At 39.0% G+C, this 23,064-nt stretch overlaps 1 protein-coding gene across 1 annotated transcript in view; it reads right to left on the reverse strand.

Annotated features, from left to right (window-relative positions):
• Nucleotides 1-23,064, reverse strand: part of MSH4 (mutS homolog 4) — an 88,458-nt gene that overhangs the window by 26,252 nt on the left and 39,142 nt on the right. Inside the window, exons 7-10 of the mRNA XM_058178379.1 lie at nt 11,177-11,349; nt 7,250-7,317; nt 6,339-6,413; nt 113-177 (exon numbers count right to left, since the gene is read on the reverse strand). Of these exons, the coding sequence (XP_058034362.1) occupies nt 113-177; nt 6,339-6,413; nt 7,250-7,317; nt 11,177-11,349 (381 nt within the window). The remainder of the gene's footprint in view (nt 1-112; nt 178-6,338; nt 6,414-7,249; nt 7,318-11,176; nt 11,350-23,064) is intronic.

A 23,064-nucleotide genomic window follows, 5' to 3' on the forward strand; every position in this document is an offset into this window, starting at 1 on the left:
AATATTACTGTCTTTCTTGACATGAATAATACTAACAATTACAATGAGTAGTAACTTTAACTTTTATTATCTAATGTACAATGTTAGATATAAAACTGTATTTATAATGTACCTGCTATCTTCCAAAGAGCTATAATAAGCTTTTAACAATGGTGTCTTATAGCTTTTTAAGGCTTCCTGTTTAAATAAAATTAAAATCTTTATGAACAAGAGTGCAGGAATTTTAATGTACTACTATCTTACTTCACTAAGGCTTGGATGGAAAGAAATATAACTTTATTTTTAAAAATTATTTAAAATATAAGTAAATCAAAAATTACAGTATAATAAATATATGCACAAAAGAATTGGCTTAAATAGTATCAAGTAAATTTAATTGATTCATGCCACTTTCACCACAAAAATGATTAACTAAACCAAAAAGTTGCTAAAAATATTATCTGTATCAATATAATAAAATATAAATTGAAGAAAACATATCTGTAAATCAATAATATGTTGAAGAAAACAGTATTGAATTGCTTAAAATCCTCGTTATTAGAAATGCAACTCAGATGTTAGAACATTAATATATATGATTTTGATTTCTTCTAATATTGTTTTATATGAGGTAGGTATCAACTGAATTAGTAAAGTGACTCTGAATCATATTAAGAGCCGCAGTTAGAATACAGTACTGAAGGCTACTTCTGCTGATCACCAGCTGCCAGCAGTTTGGCAGTTCAGGTCTCACTGGTTCAAGTTGATTCAGCCTTCCATCTTCCGAGGTCGGTAAAATGAGGACCCAAATTGTTGGGAGCAATATGCTGATTCTGTAAACCGCTTAGAGAGGGCTGTAAAAGCACTGTGAAGCGCAAATGTAAGTGCTATTGCTATTAAAGCTGCAAATATTCTTAGCTACATCATAAAATATACCACTAACTATTGGTATTTGGAATGTAACAAAACAGGGGCTCAGGAGCTAACAAAAAAAAATCCTGGGCAGGGGGTTGGACTAGAAGGCCTCCAAGGTCCCTTCCAACTCCGTTGTTATTACTATTATTATTATTATTAACTGTCAAAGACAAAATTTGCACTTGATTCGCAGAAAATAACTGATACTTATCTTCGGTCAATTTTCGTTTAGAAGAGCAAGTTTTTTGATAAAAGAAAGAAGAAGGCATCTGAGCAATATGTCATTTTTTAAAAAAATTCCAGGAGTCTCCCCCTTTTTTCTTTATAAATTATCACATTATTAGCTACAAAGTTACATTATTCCTGTTGTTTGCATTACTGTTGTGTCAGTCATACCTTCAGTTTGTTAATTAGTTTATATAATGAAATTACATTGAAAAGCTTTCATGTGTTAAACTAAGAAAAATAACACTGATTCCTGGCAGAAGAAGTGAATGCCACAAGAAGAAATCCTGACTCATAAATATTGATAGTTGCTACTATCCAGTTTATTTCAGGACATGGAGGCCCTTCAAGCAGGTACTCTAAAACAGGGGTCACCAACCTTTTGGACCTCAGGGACCACTAAATTCACAATTTTAAATTCCGCGGACCACTAATGTGATTTGCCTAATGACCGGCTGGGTGGGCATGGCTAGGTGGTCATGTGACTGGGTGGGCATGGCCAGCTCAAAGTCACTCACATTGAGGGGCGCCTTGCCAGCCTCTACTCACCGTCCCACCCACTCCTCTCCTGCCCGTCCCCGGCTCCTTAGGGCCCCAACAGGAAACAGTTGTTGGAGCTAAGCAGCCACCACGAGAAAGAGTTGGCAAAACAGCTGGCTCAGTTCAAATTGGATCTGACTGAGAAGGAGGCTCAGCAGAAGCACCTCACTGAGGACTATGAGCATAGGCTTTCCAAGCAGAGGGAAGACCTGCAGGAGTGCCAGGCCAGGTACAGGTGCCTGGAGGCTCACCGGGCTGAGATGGTCAGCTAATTCCAAGACATGATGCAGTCCTACTGGAACAAGGCCCTCCGGCTCTTCACCACCAGCGGCGCTTCCCTCCAGCCTTCACCCAAAGCCCTGCACCAAGAGGCTAAAACAGACTCCAAGTCGGAATTTCTGCCCTACTCCAACCCACACAAAAAAATCCGAAGGGGGAGACTCTCTGCAGCAATACAAATGTTCAGTGCACATATCTGTCCCAGGACCATAGTTTGAGGACCCCTGATTTAGTGCAATATAAAAAATGCAAATAATTTTTCTGCGGATCACCAAAATTTTCTCGTGGACCACGAGTTGGTGACTGCTGCTCTAAAAGATTGTATGTATGTAGGTATGTAGGTATGTATTTTATTTATTTTATTTCATCAAGCATGTAATAGGTAACAGATATAAGTATAAACATAATTATGAATACATGAAATGGATACATATAAAAGGGAACATTAGGACAGGGATGGTAGGCATGCTGGTGCGCTTATGCATGCCCCTTAGAGACCTCGTAGGAATGGGTTGAGGTCAACAGTAGACAGTTTAAGGTTAAATATATATATATCCATGATGGCGAACCTATGGCACGCGTGCCATAGGTGGCATTCAGAGCCCTTCCTGTGGGCAAATGTGCCGTTGCCAGCTGCTCTTTTGGTTTCCAGTGTGCACATGTGTGCTGGCCAGCTGGCCTTTGTGGGTGCCGGAGCATCCGAAAATGGTCCAGAAAATGGCAAAAAACCCAGGCCATTTTTCAGGCCATTTTGGGCCATTTTTGGGGCTAAAACCAGCCTGAAAAAATCCAAAAAAATGACCTGAAAATGGCCCAAAAAGCAGCCTGAAACGGCCCCCCAAAAGGCCAAAACCAGCCAAAAAACAGGCATGTGCACTGGCCAGCTGGTTTTGGGGTTTCCAATGGTTCGGGGTGCACACATGCACATACATGCATGTGCATTCTGGTTTGGGCACTTGGTGCCAAAAAGGATCACCATCACTGATATGTACTATAAATAGGTGTTGCGCCCCCCGAGCCAGGCCTCCTGCCAGAAAGGGGGGACAGAACAATAGTATTTATATATATATATACACACACACACACACATATATATAAAATATTAAATATATAGTATATATCTGTGATGGCACGCCACAGGTGCCACGTGGAGCCATATCTGCGGGCATGTGAGCCATTGCTCTAGCTCAACTCCAGTGCATGCTGATTTTTGACTGGCCCTGCCCATGCTACCCCTCCCCTCCCAGGAGTCTGGGGGGTGTTTTTGGCCTCCGGAAGGCATCCGGGGGCGGGGGCAGAGGAGGCTGTTTTCGACCTTCCCAGGCTCCAGGAAAACTTCTAGAGCCTGGGGAGGGCAAAAACCGGGCCTACCTGGCCCACCGGAAGTTGGGAAATGGATCATTTCCAGCCTCCAAAGGCTTCAGGGAGGCCTGCTAGGCCCAAAACAAGGTGTGGGGGTGGAGGTGAGCACGTGGGGGAGGTCTCATGTGCATGCGCAGGGGGCATGGCATGAGAGGCATTGAATTATGGGTGTGGGCATACATGTGCACGACCCCCTCCCATGCTTTTGACAAGCGACAGCAAAAAGATTAGCCATCACTGGTATATATAGTTATATATATATATATTATAGTTTAATAGATCTATTAATAGCCTGATAGGTAGGTGCACACCATGATAGTTCCATACCTATTTAGAATTTTAAAAGGTTAAAAACAGTTCTACGAATTTTCATAGGAGCAAATTATCAAACAATTGCAGTAGCTCTATCTATATGGTATTAGGACACGGCTAATTGGCTAAGCTTATATTTTTGCATGGGCAACTAGAAACATGATCAAAAGATCCCACACCTGATGTTCTTCTGGCAAAGATATTCCACAAGAGCGATCAGGACTGCAGCAGTTATAAAGAGACTATTCCTTTCCTGAAGGAGGTATTACTTATTTACCAGATAATAATCCCCCCAAGTATGAACTTTTAAGTAAGCATGAACGACAAGAATCAAGCATAAAGGTTATAGAACAGATTGGTTCTAAAGGTTATAGAGAATCTCAATCAAAGATTCTCTATATGCAGCCAGTCCACTTCCTCCCAGCTTCTATGGAAAATATATGAACAATATTATGTGTAAAATGCCTTTGAAGCATTATGGCATGTAACTTTTCCATATGATCATTTTGAGGAAAACAGATAGCCTTCTTGCTATCTAAAAGAGTTCAGTTTGACAGCTTGGGAAAGATATACTGATAATGGAGAGGCAGTTATGGTTTACCATTTTCAGTACAAGAGAGTACAGATAGTCCTTGACTTACAACAGTTCATTTAGTGACCGTTCAAGGTTACAACAACACTGAAAAAAGTGACTTATGACCATTTTTCATACTTATAACCGTTGCAGCAAAATTTTGATCATGTGATCAAAATTCAGACACTTGGCAACTAGGTTATATTTATGATGGTTGCAGTGTTCTGGGGTAATATGACCTTTTATGACCTTCTGATAAGCAAAGTCAATGGGGAAGCCAGATTCCCTTAACAACCATGTTACTAACTTAATAACTGCAGTGATTCAGTTAACAACTGTGGCAGGAAAGGTCGTAAAATGGGACAAAATTCACTTAACAAATGTCTCACATAACACACAACATAAATTTTGGTTTCCATTGTGGTCGTGAATCAAGGATCACCTGTAGTGTAGGTTCCTTGATATATTTTGGGCACAGATTAAGCAAGCTCATTCTGAATTTCCTTCCATCTATTTTTAATCTGTCTTCTTATGTACACATATATAAACCCATGGTTATCAGATAGCTGCAAGCAATGAGTAGACAGTCCAGCAGGTAAATATACAGGGACTGGACAATATGAGAGTTTAGTGTGTGACTGTGTACTGGGGTATATTTAGATATACAGATCAGTGTTGGAATTCTACTGGTTCAGATCGGTTCGGGCAAACCATTAGCTCCGACTTTCAGCCATGAGCAACCGGTTCGCTCTGATTTTGAAGTGGGCCCTCCCACCCGCCTCTGCAGTATACGCACCTATATTTCCGTTTCCGAAGCCCATCTGATTGGTGCAGCAGAGTGGATTGCCGTGCCTCAGCTGTTTTCCTTGCTGGCAGCAATGCGAAACTTGAGTTTTCTCCAAATTGCGCACGCACACACAGTGCGTGTCAAGTGCATGCATGCTTAGCAAACCGGTTGTTAAACTGGTAGGATCCCACTCCCAATACAGACATTTGTCATATTTAAGGATCAAGTGATATCCTAGTGCCATAATGGCGAACCTATGGCACACGTACCACAGGTGGCACGCATAGCCATATCAGTGGGCATGCCAGCTCAGCTCCAATGCGCACACGCACGGCAGCCAGCTGATTTTCAGACCTTCTGGGCCCACCAGAAGTAGGGAAACAGGCTGTTTCCTGCCTCCGGAGGGCCTGCGGGGGGTGGGGAAGGCCCATTTTTCTTTCTCACCTGCCTCCAGATCCTCTCTATGCATCTAGGGAGGGCAAAAACAGCCTTCCCCAGGCCCTCTGGAGGCCCAAAACGCCCCGTTTCCATACTTCTGGTTGGACAGGAAGTGACTTGTTTGCTGTCCCTAGCCTGCAGAGACTCCTAGAGGGCCTCTGGTGGCTCAATAGACTAAGTCTGTCTGTTATTAACACAGCTGCTTGCAATTACTGCAAGTTCAAGTCCCACCAGGCCCAAGGTTGACTCAGCCTTCCATCCTTTATAAGGTAGGTAAAATGAGGACCCAGATTGTTGGGGGCAATAAGTTGACTTTGTATATAAATATACAAATAGGATGAAAACTATTGCTTAACACTGTGTAACCCGCCCTGAGTCTTCAGAGAAGGGCGGTATATAAATTCAAATAAAAAAAAAAAAGTCACTTCCTGTCCAACCAGAAGTTGGGAAACGGGTCATTTTGGGCCTACGGAGGGCCTCCGAAGGGGTGGGGAAGGCTGTTTTCGCCCTCCCCAGATGCATAGAGAGGACCTGGAGCCAGGTGAGAAAGAAAAACGGGCCTACCGGGCCATCGCATGCCAGGAGCAGGGAAAGAGGGGGGTTGCGTGTGCATGTGCAGGGCGGGGCACATAGACTTATGGGTGTGGGCACACACGTGCGCGAATCTTCCCCCTACCCTGGCATGGGATGGCAAAAAGGTTAGCCATCACTGTCCTAATGTCTCTGTTATCTACTGTTTAGCTTAACTGTATCACATTCTGGTTAGCATGATGATTATATTTTAAATAGAGAAAAGCAACTGGTCCCACTGGTAAAGTAGCATGTTACAGTGTAAAGGCCTGACTTAATAGTGTATATTCCTTGATTTGAGAATTAATGACATGATAACCATAATTGATATTTACATAGTATTTTAGGATATAATACCTTCAAAGGTTCCACAAGTTCCAAAGTATGCTTCAGATAAATTAAATTGGTTATCTTTGATTCAGACGCATTAACCTATTTTAAAAACAGATCAGGTTATTGTTGGTACAGTAGAAAACAGCTCTAGATAACTGTTTATTATCATAGCTATTTGTGCTTAACTGTCATTACTATTTTCCTGGTAAGCACAATAATCAGAGCTAGTATGTTAGAAATGTTAAAAGATATTTTCGTCTTTCTCCAATAAATTGTTTGTTCTTAAAGCCTTTAGCTTGGCAGTGTTATACTACAGTGCATCCCTCTGGTATTAACACTAGGTAATCACATACTGTCAAGGTTTGAAGAAAAATGGGAAGAAAATAAGGGGAAGGAAAAAAGAGCGATGTGGTTTCCAAGTTGAGCAACAACTTCTTCCGATTCATTTAACTAAATGACATCATGTCATTTCCTACTAATTATTTATAGAGAATTTTACAGACATCCAGTATAATACTAAATAATTAACCATTTGATTACTGATTAAAAAAACCCAAAAAAATCTTAAAAGAGTTTAATTTTGTGTAATTAAAACTAAATCATATATTTATTTTAGTGAAAATGAAACAACTAACTATACATTCTTTTGTGCATATTAGAAGATAGCAATATCATAACTGGTTCTGCCAAGCTAAAAATTATTATAAATAAATTATAGAGAATCCAACATTTCTAGTACAATGCAAAGGATAAAAATACCATCTCTCCATATACAGTATATATATGTCTGTGTATTCATATCTGAAAATCTTTTTAGAAAGTGGTTTTGATTCATATTTTCTATGTGAACAGAATACTCTAAAATAGACAAGCAATAGAGACAGATAATTGATAGATATTTATAATGTATTCCATAAAAATATTTATAAACATACCGTATCCTGCTTTGGAATTTGTACTAAAACTGAAAGTAATTGTTCAGTGTCCAAAAATCTTCCTATAACTAGAAAAAAAATCAAACAGAACTTTTAGTTTGATACACAAACCAAACTTAAATTCTAGGGTTTATTTCTACACATGTACAAAATTATTCAAATTCAAAACGTTTTGAATTTAAGATATGTGTATTTCAAGTTTCATGTTTTTATTAAAAGGACAGAAATTAGATTTGTGATAACATAAGCAATAGACGCAATTTACATAGACTTCTGTAAAGCCTTTGATTCAGTGGTACATGACAAACTACTTCTAAAACTAAAATCTTATGGCATCTCTAGACCCCTACATAATTGGATAGCTGCATTCCTGTCAAACAGACCAAGTGGTCAAAATAGGGAGTGCCCTATCAAATTCTGCACCTGTTAATAGCGGTGTCCCCCAAGGAGCGTTCTAGGACCAACACTCTTCATACTATACATAAATGACCTTTGCGATCATATTATAAGCAACTGCGTTCTCTTCACCGATGATGTAAAAATATTTAACACCACAGACAATGCTGCTACTACCCTTCAAAAAGACCTTGACTTTGTGTCGGAATGGTCAAAAATTTGGCAACTCCAAATCTCAACCAACAAATGCTCTGTCTTACACATTAGAAAAAGGAATCAGAACACTAAATACAAGCTTGATGGACATGACCTTGTAGATGACCCTCACTCCGTCAAAGATCTTGGAGTTTTCATATCAAATGATCTAAGTGCCAAAGCCCGCTGCAACTACATCACAAAAAAAGCTTTAAGAGTTGTAAACCTAATCTTGCGTAGCTTCTTCTCCAGAAAGATTACACTACTAACCAGAGCATACAAAACATTTGCTAGACAAATTCTCGAATACAGCTCGCCTGTCTGGAACCCACACTTCATTTCGGACATTAATACAATTGAGCGTGTCCAGAAATATTTTACAAGAAGAGTTCTCCACTCCTCTGATCACAACAAAATACCTTATGCCACCAGACTTGAAATTCTGGGTTTAGAAAATTTAGAACTCCGCCGTCTTCGGCATGACCTGAGTATAACTCATAAAATCATCTGCTACAATGTCCTACCTGTCAATGACTATTTCAGCTTCAACCACAACAATACACAAGCACACAATAGATACAAACTTAAAGTGAATTGCTCCAAACTCAACTGCAGAAAACATGCACTTCAGCAACAGAGTGGTTAATGCTTGGAATGCAGTACCTGACTCTGTGATTTCATCCTAAAACCCCCAAAATTTTAACCTAAGACTGTCTACAGTTGAGCTCACCCCATTCCTAAGAGGTCTGTAAGGGCGTGCATAAGAGCACCAGCATGCCTACCATCTCTGTCCTAATATTTCCTCTATTTGTAGCTATTTTATGCATCTAATCTATGTTTATATTTATTACCTAATACAGTCTTGTCAAATAAATAAATAAAAATAATAATAAATAATCAATACTGAGATGGAGGCCTGTTTCCTGTATCTGCGGACATTATGATATATTTGCTGAAATGTAAAATTATCTGCCTCCATTCCCTTTTCTCTTTCTCCAGTTATACCATGAAATAACTATATCTTACAAACATGATGTGGGGGTTAGGGAATAATGGCAAGCAAGAAAATGGACATAGATACCATTGTGAGGTGATTGTTTTGGTAATATTGTTGTGTTCTGCAGGTCTGACAATACTAATTACAAACATCTTCATCCTTTCCTGTAAATATTTTCAAGCATTTTTACACTTTGTCCAGAGAATGATCACATATAAATTACAGGTGTCTTTGCTTTTTATTTAATTGAACCTAACCATTCAATGATTCATCCCTTTGGACAGGAAACAGACCGATTTGGATTAGTAGACTGGTCCATGGAACTTTTTCTGTTTTTTGCTGCCCCATTAGCTACTCTCCTAAAACAATCCATGTGCAGTCAGTCAACCCCCATGAAATAATCTCTAGTTATCAAAGAATCATTACCCTTGTCCAGAAGTATACTCAGCCTGCCCAGCAATCTTCTTCACATCAGTTTAACAACTGATCCAATCTCGACTCAAAATGTAATTCTAGCTTATAAAAATGCATACATACATACATACATACATACATACATACATACATACATATATATATATATATATATATATATATATATATATATATATAATGATTCTCCCTAACATGAAACATTTTAGTCCTTAAAGAAGGGCTATAAGAAGCTTTTAAAGGTTGGGAAAAAACCACAAATTTGAAAAATCTAAATCATCCAGTGGGCTGTCATCAATAAAAATTATTCTCTGTTTTGGAGTCTTGTTTCTCAACTCCAGCCAGAGTTAACTCTGAAAATAATACCAAATCTCTATAGACTTGGACTACATACTTTCTTGGTAATTTACTGTGTCCCAAGGCAACAAAGCCCATGTCCAGCTTCTTGATGAATCTCTCTCTGAATGACCTTCAGTTTCACCTTCCAAGGTTCAAAAATGAATTTCTCAATTGACGAACTGCAAAAGCCTTGGTAAACATTTAATTTCATAAAAAAAAATTAAAATTAAATTCTGTAACTGGGCCATTGTGCTATCCCCCCCTTTTTTTTTACAGATATAAATAATTCCTTTTGATCGTGCACATAATGGTCCAATTTGGCTGACATAAATTCTGGCTAATGGAAGCCTTTGAGCGAATCTCACATCACCAGCTAGGTTAAGATCTACCCTAAGGAGACAAATTAACAATGATTTGGTGTACTGCAGCCCTTACTTGTCAGCACTCTTTGCTCTTGGCTTTGATTAAACTCTGGCTGAACTGAAGTAGAGAATTTGGGATTTAGATATTCAGATTGATAGAACTAGTATTTTCTATGTTTTTCTACAGTGCAATAGCTCCCTTGTTCCTTGGTCTACGTTTTTAAAAATATATTTCATGCTCCTCATTGGAGATATTTTATTTTGACATGAACTAGGGTACTACCAATTAGGATAATGATTAGTCAGATAGATTAAATTCCTGCATTTGCTTTTGCTCAGATAGAGAAGTTGATTCTATATCACATATGCTATTAAAATGTTCATTATATACCCAATGGCAATTGTAAATGGCCAGTAATTTTCATTGCTTCTGTGATTATTCAGTAACTGCTTTTCTTTTATGTAATCAGTTGTCCAAGAAGGTTGTAAAATCCTTTCTGAAATTCTCTGATGCCTCATTTTCATTACTGTCTCTGGATTTTTTCATAATTTTATCTTTTTATTTACTGAGCCTCTTGTATTTCTTTGTTTGCTGTTCTTGAACTATAATTAAACATAGGAAAAATAATTTTTAAAATGCCTGTCCTATATTTAACTTGCTAACCTATTACATCTGGGTAACTTATTTACAATACTAACTTATTAGTGATATGAATTAATACATTCAGAAGTTTTGAAAATTAAAATACGATACAGATAGTTCTTGATTTACAGCCACAATGGAGCCCAAAATGTCTGTTGTTAAGTGTGACAGTTAAGTGAATTTTGCCCCATTTTATGACTTTTCTTGCCACAGTTGTTAAGTGAATTACTGCAGTTGTTACGTTAGCAATACGGTTGTTAAGTGAATCTTGGTTTCCCCATTGACTTTGCATGTCAGAAGGCCACAAAGGCTGATCACCTGACCTCGGTACCTTGCAACTGTCATAAATGTGAGTCAGTTGATAAGTGCCTGAATTTTGATTATGTGACTAACGGAATGCTGCAATGGTCAGAAGTGTGAAAAATGGTCATGTCACTTTTTTCAGCACTGTTGTAATTTTGAACAGTCACTAAATGAACTGTTGTAAGTCAAGGACTACCTGTACATTGCACCAATCTAACTATAAACTATTTTATTCCTTTTACAAAGCAGAATTTGTTTACCTGACTGAAGACCAAAAAAGCATTCCTCATCCTGAAGGAGCTCTTGAACAGAATCCAATCTTGTGTTGATACTATCAGCATCAATCAGAGGTTCCAGAATATTAGACCGAAGTCTTCGACTTCCCCCTGGTGTCTTAGTATAATTTAGAATGCCAAAAAGAGTGTGGCCTTTCCTTTGGAAACAATGCAAATTTGAAAAACAATCACATTAAATAAAGTTAATGGAAATGTAAGTGTACATTTATATACTAATAATTTGGTTTTTAAAACAGGCAACACTATATGTGCACAAAGCCTTTCCAAAGGCAGAGAACACAGCGTAGAACCACCCCTATCAAAGTTGCATAAACTCTATGCTATATTGTTTTATTGGTTGTAAAAAAAATCTTATCACCTAAATTGCTTTAACACTAGATCTTTCTCTAGAATGCCCATCCATTATGTATTCATTAGTTATAGTGAATTTGAAAAGTATTATCAACTATCCAATAATGTCAATTATTTTTTAAAATATTTTATTTTCCCCCAGTGATGTAAAATTTAATAATGTTTTGTTATTTCTTCCTGCTGACTAGAGATAGATTTACTTTTTGCTTTCATTTGTTTCTCTTTGTTTTTAGATCTGATGTTATAGCTCCGGCTAAGAAGTCCCCCTTTAAATGAAGATTATGCTATGCATTCAATATCAATGAATGAAAAAAGTTGAAACCTGAAACATGACAGAATTGTTGTATCAGAACCTATGGCTCTTGATCATATTGTAGCTCATTTGATTCAGGCTTCCAACCAGCAAATAACACTGTAACCATATTTTGTTATAGCATTACATTTGTACTTGAGCTACTTTGCCTATGCTGAGTAAAGATAATCATCAACTTATAACCACAACTGAGCCCAAAATTTCTGTTGCTAAGAGAGACATTTGTTAGGTCAGTTTTGTCCCATTTTACAACCTTTCTTGCCACACATGTGGAGTGAATCACTGCAGTTGTTAATTTAGTAATTCAGTTGGTACATAAATCTGGCTTCCCCTTTGGCTTTGTCAGGAGGTTGCAAAAGAGGATCACATGACCCTGGGACATTGCAACCACCATAAATATGAGCCAGTTGCCAAGTGACTGAATTTTGATCAGGTGACCATGAAGATGCTGCAACGGTCCTAAGAGTGAAAAACCATCATATATCACTTTTTTTCAGTGCCATTGTAACTTTGAACAATCACTAAACGAACTGTGTTAAATCAAGGACTACTTGTATTCTTTTTAAAACTAGGCTGCATTTTACATCTACTCTACTCCAACTGGAACAGTAGTTTGGAACTGGAACAGAACATTAGTACTGAAGTAAGAAAAATATTCTGTCAGTTTCATAGCAAAATAGTACACAAAGTAAACCAATTTAGAAAATTCTAGAAATAGAACTTTTTAATAACATGGGAAAAATATTAATAGGTAGGACTTCATTATGATTAAACAGAAGAGCTGCATTGCTGAAACAAACAAACAGTAAAATTCTACATGTTTACTCTAAAGTAGATCTAATTATGTTAAATAGTCTATTTTCTAGGATGTGCATTTATAATTGGAAAATATGTATCTTGCCTTTTTATTTTACTTCTAGCTAAGAAAAGCGGTGCTAATTAAAGTTGAAATATCTACCAACATTTTCCCTTCTAGTCCCTAGATAGGTCAGCTTAGGAGTGAAAGTAGTTTGTGCATTAAAGAAATAAAAGTATTGGGCCTGCAGCAAATTGTGTTTTATATCATAGCACATTCAGTACAACAGCAGCCTATTTGTGGGGCAGGAAAAGCTTATGCAAGTAGCTTATAGGGAACTGGTCCAAAACTTTTGCATACAGGAAAATAGAAATTTCAGACAATAATTATGTAATACATTAAAGCAGGTTTGAGAATGGTGGCAGCCAAATTGAGTGAATAAATTAATGCATAAAAATATGCATTAATGATCCAAGTGTATATTTTGTCTGTTAATGTCTGACTAAACAGATCAAAAAGCTTCTTTAGAAAAAAAAGGTTGTTTCTTGGTGAAAGGGAAATAATTTACTCAATCTGTCAAATTAATGCTGTGATTAGAACACATAAGACAAAATGTTAAATATTTATTCATAGTGATCTTACTAAGAACTGAAACTACACAAAACATGTATACTCTGTCAAGCAAAATAAGGGCTGCCTACACAAGAATTTATGTCAGCAATATATTGACATTAATGAAACAAATTAATGCACAAATTTAAAATTTGTGCCTATAGCGAGAACAAGATAAGCACTTCAAGCAAACTGCATGAAGAATAGAATAGAATAGAATAGAATTTTTATTGGCCAAGTGTGATTGGACACATAAGGAATTTGTCTTGGTGCATATGCTCTCAGTGTACATAAAAGAAAAGATACGTTCATCAAGGTACAACATTTACAACACAATTGATGGTCAATATATCAATATAAATCATAAGGATTGCCAGCAACAAGTTATAGTCATAAAGTCATAAGTGGAAAGAGATTGGTGATGGGAACTATGAGACAATTAATAGTAGTGCAGATTCAGTAAATAGTCTGACAGTGTTGATGGAATTATTTGTTTAGCAGAGTGATGGCCTTCGGGAAAAAAACTGTTCTTGTGTCTAGCTGTTCTGGTGTGCAGTGCTCTATAGCGTCGTTTTGAGGATAGGAGTTGAAACAGTTTATGTCCAGGATGCGAGGGATCTGCAAATATTTTCACGGCCCTCTTCTTGATTTGTGCAGTATACAGGTCCTCAATGGAAGGCAGGTTGGAGAAAATGGAGATCCAGGAGTAGTAAGACTTTTTTATTTAATACAATCACACAATCGTCAGTATGTCAACATCAGGGCTTCTCTGAAGGGTCACAGCAGTTAAATTCTCCTGAAGTTGAAGGGATCTGGTTAAAGGCCAACAAAGGCCAAGTCAATAAAGGCAACATAAACAAAATCTCATGGAGTAATATATTTTTCTATAATATGAAGAGTAAGCCATTTCCCTTTCCTGAAACTGGATCAATTCTCTTCCCCTATATTATCCAATCTATATGTTAGAAATTAGTTGGGTTCTTTCATAACCCCATTTTTTTGTATGCTTGGATTATGATGAACCTACATCAATCTGTGGGAATCACAAAGGAAAAATTCAAATTTGTGAACAGGATGACAGGACTAAAGCTGACCAATCTAACTTTGCCTTTAGAAATTCTATCTGTATCAAATGATCTCTAATTATTTTTCCATCTTAAAGTTGTAAAATGAATTTAGAAGGCTACAGCAAAAACACGAGGGGTCAATTTGCTATGGCATCAGTGAAAAGACCAAAAAATGGCATAGTCTTTGGCACACTGCTGAACAGAGTACGGAAACATTTGGCCTACATTTTAGGAGTAATGAGGTGGTGAGACTTAATGGAGGCTTTGTGGAAAAAGGGAAGTGGGAATTACAAGAAATCATCATAAATCAGTAGAGTTCTTTTCATCAGTAATCTAGAAAAATGTCCGTCAATTACCTTTCTGGGTCTCTATTTTCTTCCCTTCTAAACAGCTTTGTACTCCCCACCCACCCAAATCTCATGAATAATTTGAACTGGGAATTCCGTATTTTCTAAAAACTGGTCCTAGCTTGAATGCACTCAAGTGCATTCAAAAAATTGATAAAGGCTTGGCTCCCTGGATCTGACCCAATAGCACTTCCAGGACATACCGTATTTTTTGGAGTATAAGACGCCCTGGAATATAAGAGGTATCTTAGTTTTGGGGGAGGAAAATAAGAAAAAAGCTGATTCGCAGGTGGATTGACCTCCTGGAATACTCCAAATCAGCTGTTCCCAGAGGTGAATTTTAACAGGTTCCTTGATTGTGAGCTCTTGCCTTGCTTTATTTTTGCTTTTTTTTCTGCCTCTGAAACACTGTTTCAGAAAAAACTTTTTTCTGCCTCTGAAAGCCTCTGAAACAGAGCTTCAGAGCCTTTTTTTCTGAAGCTCTGTTTGGGGGCTTTTTTTCTGAAGCTCTGTTTGGGGGCTTCGTTTCTGAAGCTTCGTTTCTGATGCTTTTTTCAGTCTCTGAAACCTTCGTCTGAGAAGCTGGGCGTGGCTACATTTGGAGTATAAGACACATCCAGATTTTCACCCTCTTTTCCCCCATAAGTGCATCTTATACTCCAAAAAATACGGTAGCTAATTAGCATTTTAAAAGTTAGATGGGGCAGCTGTGATAGGCTGCTTGGTACAAATACAAGAGTCAGTTTTCGTCGCCGCGATTCAGTTTTGGTTGCCGCAATGTAAAAAAGATGCTGAGACTCTAGAAAGAGTGCAGAAAAGAGCAACAAAGATGATTAGGGGACTGGAGGCTAAAACATATGAAGAACAGTTGCAGGAACTGGGTATGTCTAGTTTAATGAAAAGAAGGACTAGGGGAGACATGATAGCAGTGTTCCAATATCTCAGGGGTTGCCACAAAGAAGAGGGAGTCGGGCTGTTCTCCAAAGCACCTGAGGGTAGAACAAGAAGCAATGGGTGGAAACTGATCAAGGAAAGAAGCAACTTAGAACTAAGGAGAAATTTACTGACAGTTAGAACAATTAATAAGTGGAATGACTTGCCTGCAGAAGTTGTGAATGCTCCAACACTGGAAATTTTTAAGAAAATGTTGGATAACCATCTGACTGAGATGGTATAGGGTTTCCTGCCTGGGCAGGGGGTTGGACTAGAAGGCCTCCAAGGTCCCTTCCAACTCTGTTGTTCTTATATAAAACTGAATATAAGAAGTGCAAACAGCATTCTCTACTTTCTAGATGTAGCAAGTAATCAAAACCCTTTCCCTGGAAGGATTATCCAAATGATTTGTGTCTTGTTTGTAAATTTGAGCATTTCTCATTGATTTAGAATCTAGAATAATAGAGTTGGATGAGACTTCAGAAATCTTCTAATCCAACCCCCTGCTCAAGCAGGAGACCCTATATCATTTCAGACAAATGGTTAACCAGTCTTTTTTTGAAGCCTTGAGTGATAGAGCAACTTCTGAAGGCAAGCTATTCCACTAGTTAATTGCTCTCACCATTAGGAAATGTCTTCTTTATTCTAGGTGGTTTCTTTCCTTAGTTTTCAATCATTGTTTCTTGTCTTGTCTTTTGGTGCTTTGGAAAATAGTTTGACCTCCATGTCTTTCTAGGAATCCCTCAAATATTGAAACAGTGCTATCATGTTTTCCTAGTCATCCTTTTCATTAGACTAGACTTAAACACTCAAAGAACCATTTGGACCCGTTTCCCACAGAAAACACAAGGAACCACAAAACCTGGGTGGGCGTGGCCAACTCAACATCACTCCCACCTAGTCACATGACACCCCCCAGCCATGCCTACCCAGGTTTTGTGGATCCTAGTGTCTTCTGTGGGGAATGGATCTCTCTCTCTCTCTTTCTTTCTTTCTTTCTTTCTTTCTCCCCCTCCCACTTAGTTCTGCTTTTTTCTTTTTCCTCTCCCTCTCTTTCTTTCTTTCTCTCCCCCTTCACTCTCATTTGTTTCCCTCTTTTCCCTCTCTCTCATTGTCTCCCTTGATCATTTTCTCACCTTCTCTCTGTCTCTGTCTCTGTGTCTCTTCTCTCTCTCTCTCTCTCGGAAAGCTGAGGCTGGGCCAACCCGGCGAGCTCTCTTTGTGGCTCTTTGCTACTCCTTTTCTTTCTTCTTGCAACTTTTAGGAAATCTGGGCTGACTGAGGAGCAAGCACAAGCTACGGTGGTGGGTTCGCTGAAGATGATTTTCCTCGTCCTTCTCCTGACGCGATCCCCTGGGTGACTGTTGCAGGGAGGGTGTGCATGAGTGGGGATACCGTCAAGCGAGTGGAGTGGTGCCGTCGCCAGTGTTTATTGAAAATGATCATCTGGATGGCTTTAAATCTCACACGGGGGACTTTCACTGCCGGAGAACGCTTTTCAATCAACTCCTCTGGAGGAGTAAAGAAGCTCAGGGCAGCGGGAAAAGAGGGCCGGCCCCACCAAATCTCGTATTCCCACCCTGGAGATCAAGACAGAGCATCCTCACAAAATCATTCGCCCGTCAACCAGTCTGCGCACCTTCGCTGCGCTTTGGCCAAACCCGGCCGCTCACTTGAGGAGGGTATCCCCGCTCGTGCGCTCCCTCCCAGCCCTGCAACAGCCGGCCAGGGGATCGTGTCAGGAGAAGGAGGAGGAAGACCATTTTCGGCGAAGCCACCGCCGCAGCTTGTGTTCGCTCCTCAGCTGTGGACCTGTCCCCCTTTCCATCGTACCCTCTTCCACAGATCCCATTCCCACCTCGCCAGCCCTCACGTTAGCGAGGTTGGCATTGGTCACAGCTGGGTTGGGCCAGTGTCTTGGGGGGGAGAGCAAGTCGCACGACCAGGTCAGCAGGAAGCCACTGGAAAGGGGTCAAAGAGCAACATGTGGCTCGGGAGCCGCGGGTTGCCAACACCAGGACTAGACATATCCAATTCTTCGTACATTTTAGCCTCCAGCCCCCTAATCATTTTTGTTGCTCTTCCCTGCATTTATTCCAGAGTCTCAACATATTTTTTGTATTGTAGTAACCAAAACTGGATGCAGTATTCTAAGTTTGGCCATACTAAGGCTTTGTAAAGCGGTACTAGAAATTATGTGATTTTTATTCTACCTCTTTATTAATGCAGCCTAGGATTGCATTTCTTAATGAGTAGGGGATTATTACTGTCAGATTGAGTTGATAGACAAGAGAGGTGATATTTCATAACAATCTAGTTAACAGTGAAACAAGAACCTTGGTAGTGAGCACCAGGGTGAGCACTACATAGTGATAACTTTGGGTGCATTTAGAATACGGGGGCAAATTTGGTGGCCTTTTAGAATAATAATAATAATAATAATAATAATAATAATAATAATAATAATAATAATAATAATAATAATAATAAGAAGAAGAAGAAGAAGAAGAAGAAGAAGAAGAAGAAGAAGAAGAAGAAGAAGAAGAATATTTTAATTTGTATACCGCCCTTCTCCCGAAGGACTCAGGGCAGTTTACAGCCAGAATAAAAATACAGCAATACATACAATATTAAAAACAAACATTAAAAAACTTATTAAATTTGGCCTAATATTAAAATACAAGTAACGCTAAAAGTTAATATAGAATTAAAACCCCATAAAATCAGCTAAAAATTGAAATTAAAATTCAAGCCAGTCCAGCAAGACGAAACAAATAAGTCTTAAGTTCAAGTAAAGGTCCAAGGTCAGGTATTTGTCAAGTCCAGGGGAAGCTTGTTCCACAGGTGGGGAGCCCCACAGAGAAGGTTTTCTTCCTGGGGCCGCCAGTCGACATTGCTTGGCTGACGGCACCCTAAGGAGTCCTCTCTGTGAGCACAGGTCGCTGGGAGATACAAGATGGCAGTAGGCGGTCCCAGAATATCCCGGTCCTAAGCCATGGAGCGCTTTAAAGGTGGTAACCAATACCTTGAAGCGCATCCGAAGACAACAGGCAGCCAGTGCAGTCTGCGAGGATGGGTGTTACATGGGAGCTCGAACCGCCTCTATCACCCGCAGCTGCATTCTGACTAACTGAGCCTTCGAGTGCACTTTAAGGTGTTGGTTACGACCTTTAAAGCGCCCATGGCTTAGGGCCTGGGTACTTACGGGACCGCCTGCTGTTACCACATGCCTCCCACCGACCTGTGCGCTCCCAGCCCTGCAACAGCCGGCCAGGGGATCGTGTCAGGAGAAGGAAGACCATTTTTGGCGAAGCCACCGCCACAGCTTGTGTTCGCTCCTCAGCTGTGGACCTGTCCCCCTTTCCATCGTACCCTCTTCCACAGATCCCATTCCCACCTCGCCAGCCCTCATGTTAGCGAGGTTGGCGTTGGTCACAGCTGGGTTGGCCCAGTGTCTTGGGGGGGGGGGAGAGCAAGTCGCACGACCAGGTCAGCAGGAAGCCACTGGAAAGGGGTCAAAGAGCAACATGTGGCTCGGGAGCCGCGGGTTGCCAATACCAGGACTAGACATATCCAATTCTTCGTACATTTTAGCCTCCAGCCCCCTAATCATTTTTGTTGCTCTTCCCTGCATTTATTCCAGAGTCTCAACATATTTTTTGTATTGTAGTAACCAAAATTGGATGCAGTATTCCAAGTTTGGCCATACTAAGGCTTTGTAAAGCGGTACTAGAAATAATGTGATTTTTATTCTACCTCTTTATTAATGCAGCCTAGGATTGCATTTCTTAATGAGTAGGGGATTATTACTGTCAGATTGAGTTGATAGACAAGAGAGGTGATATTTCATAACAATCTAGGTAACAGTGAAACAAGAACCTTGGTAGTGAACACCCAAGTTGCGCACCCTCTTCCACAGATCCCATTCCCACCTCGCCAGCCCTCATGTTAGCGAGGTTGGCGTTAGTCACAGCTGGGTTGGCCCAGTGTCTTGGGGGGGGGGGAGAGCAAGTCGCACGACCAGGTCAGCAGGAAGCCACTGGAAAGGGGTCAAAGAGCAACATGTGGCTCGGGAGCCGCGGGTTGCCAATACCAGGACTAGACATATCCAATTCTTCGTACATTTTAGCCTCCAGCCCCCTAATCATTTTTGTTGCTCTTCCCTGCATTTATTCCAGAGTCTCAACATATTTTTTGTATTGTAGTAACCAAAATTGGATGCAGTATTCCAAGTTTGGCCATACTAAGGCTTTGTAAAGCGGTACTAGAAATAATGTGATTTTTATTCTACCTCTTTATTAATGCAGCCTAGGATTGCATTTCTTAATGAGTAGGGGATTATTACTGTCAGATTGAGTTGATAGACAAGAGAGGTGATATTTCATAACAATCTAGGTAACAGTGAAACAAGAACCTTGGTAGTGAACACCAGGGTGAGCACTACATAGTGATAACTTTGGGTGCATTTAGAATACGGGGCCAAATTTGGTGGCCTTTTAGAATGACCTTTATTACCTATAAAGATGGATCCTTAGAGTCCCAGGAAAAGTGTGAAAGTAAGCAGCTCCCAGGAAATACCATTAAAGTTATTCATCAAGATTTAATTATTTGTATTACAATATTTAAAGTTGTCTTACACTCTTTACTCTTCCTTCTCAAGATCTCTTTATTAAATACAATGTTTGTAGCAGAATCTGTTTGTAAGGCAAAACTTATAATTCAAGTCAGTTATCAGGGTCTTATATCACTATCATAAAAACAAGAAAAAGTAAAGCTGAAAAACAGCTAAGAGCTTTCTCATTTAAAAAAAAAACATGTAAAGGGGTAGTTCTGTGCTAAATGTTAGCAACATTCTATACCAATCTCTTGATAGATCATGAAATATACTTAATGAAAGAAACGCTATGTTAAAAAGCACAAAAAATGTGTTTAAAAACCAAAGCTTGAACCTTTGCTTCATGTCACTGTAGAGTTCAAGATCTGAAACCTCTTCCCTTCTTTCAACTCCCTCCTCCTTCTCCCTCCTACATCCCTTATAAGATCTTATAGATAACTAATACAACCTAAACCTTAAACCCTGATCTCCTTAGCTAACTAGTGACAAAGAGTCAGATGCAAAGAAAAACACATAGTCTGTCTGAACATCTGTTGTGTGAAAACCATAATTACTTATAGGTCTCAACAACTTTAAAATTCGAAATTAAGGGCATCAAGCTCTTGGTTATATAGGAACAAAAGAATCAATTAGAAGGACAATTGGTTGAGCAGAGATGTTGTTCCATTCTAAGGATTTTCAAAAGAAAGATTCTGTGAAGGAAGATGTAACTGTTTCACTTCCTGATGTCTCCAATCTTCTCCTACTAATCTCTTTACTGTTCTACCAAACTCCATCTTTGAATAGATTGGCAATGATTGATAGAATGTCTATTTTCAGTTTGCCTGATTCAGCAAGCTTCCTTATTCTTTACTTTCCTGTGTTCTACCTCTTCTCCATCTTTTATTTCTATAGGGTTATAACTCCTCAACCACCTGCAAAGTTTTAAGCGAGGCAATAACTATATATAAACACTTGGTGTTTTAGTAAAGAAAATATTAAAAATCATTTTAAAAAACATGTAAAGGGGTAGTTCTGTGCTAAATGTTAGCAACATTCTATACCAATCTCTTGATAGATCACGAAATATACTTAATAAAAGAAACGCTATGTTAAAAAGCACAAAAAATGTGTTTAAAAACCAAAGCTTGAACCTTTGCTTCATGTCACTGTAGAGTTCAAGATCTGAAACCTCTTCCCTTCTTGTGAAGTTTCAACTCCCTCCTCCTTCTCCCTCCTACATCCCTTATAAGATCTTATAGATAAGTAATACAACCTAAACCTTAAACCCCTGATCTCCTTAGCTAACTAGTGACAAAGAGTCAGATGCAAAGAAAAACACCGACACATAGTCTGTCCGAACATCTGTTGTGTGAAAACCATAATTACTTATAGGTCTCAACAACTTTAAAATTCGAAATTAAAGGCATCAAGCTCTTGGTTATATAGGAACAAAAGAATCAATTAGAAGGACAATTGGTTGAGCAGAGATGTTGTTCCATTCTAAGGATTTTCAAAAGAAAGATTCTGTGAAGGAAGATGTAACTGTTTCACTTCCTGATGTCTCCAATCTTCTCCTACTAATCTCTTTACTGTTCTACCAAACTCCATCTTTGAATAGATTGGCAATGATTGATAGAATGTCTATTTTCAGTTTGCCTGATTCAGCAAGCTTCCTTATTCTTTACTTTCCTGTGTTCTACCCTCTTCTCCATCATTTATTTCTATAGGGTTATAACTCCTCAACCACCTGCAAAGTTTTAAGCGAGGCAATAACTATATATAAACACTTGGTGTTTTAGTAAAGAAAATATTAACCAGATTGATTTATGCACACATCCTACTTAAAACAAACAAACAAACAAGAATGTAATACAGATGTATAAAAGAAGTAGCATGGCCAATTGCTGACAGAATGTAGTGTGTGATATGTGTGGGTCACCATTCATTCATGACATTGAAATTTCTAAGGATGAGAAACTGGCAGCTCCCACTTAGTGGCAAAAGAGTTCTTAGGTGACAGTAACAAATTCAGAGAGAAATATAGTTTCCATCCAGAAGGCAGATTATTGCAGATTAGACTTCCTAAAGGGCAGACTACTAACAGTACAGGTAATCCTTGATTTACAACAGTTCATTTAGTGACCATTTGAAGTTACAATTGAAAAAAGCGACTTATGACCATTTTTCTCACTTATGACTGTTACTGTATCGCCATGGTCATGTGATCAAAATTCAGACGCTTGGCAACTGACTCATAGTTATGTCGGTTGCAGGGTCATGGGGTCATGTGATCACCTTTTGTGATTTTTCTGACAAGCAAAGTGAATGCGGAAACCAGATTTACTTAATAATTGTGCAAATAACTTAATAACTGTGGCAAGAAAAGTCATAAAATGGGGCAATATTCACTTTTGGGCTCAACTGTGGTCTTAAGTCAAAGACTACCTGTATTCATAGGCAAGATTTTCAATCCCTTAGGAAGTGAGATGACTGAAAATAGAGTTATCTTGACCCTAAATTAAGAATAGTGGAACACTCAAAAGCTATTTTTCCACTATCAAAATCACCTTAAGACAGGTGATAATATTGCAACTAAGTATATTGTAGCTAGTTGCTTTTCTTGAACTCCATCCCTCTTTACTGTACAGTATTCATGCTTTCACTGGACTCACTGGAGAAGAGCCTAATGCTGGGAAAGATTGAGGGAAAAAGAAGAAAGGGACAACAGAGAATGAGGTGGCTGGACGGAGTCACTGAAGCAGTAGACGTGAGCTTAAATGGACTCCAGAAGATGGTAGAGGACAGGAAGGCCTGGAGGAATGTTGTCCATGAGGTT

Source organism: Ahaetulla prasina, chromosome 3, assembly GCF_028640845.1.
Source record: "Ahaetulla prasina isolate Xishuangbanna chromosome 3, ASM2864084v1, whole genome shotgun sequence".
Lineage (NCBI taxonomy): Eukaryota > Metazoa > Chordata > Lepidosauria > Squamata > Colubridae > Ahaetulla > Ahaetulla prasina.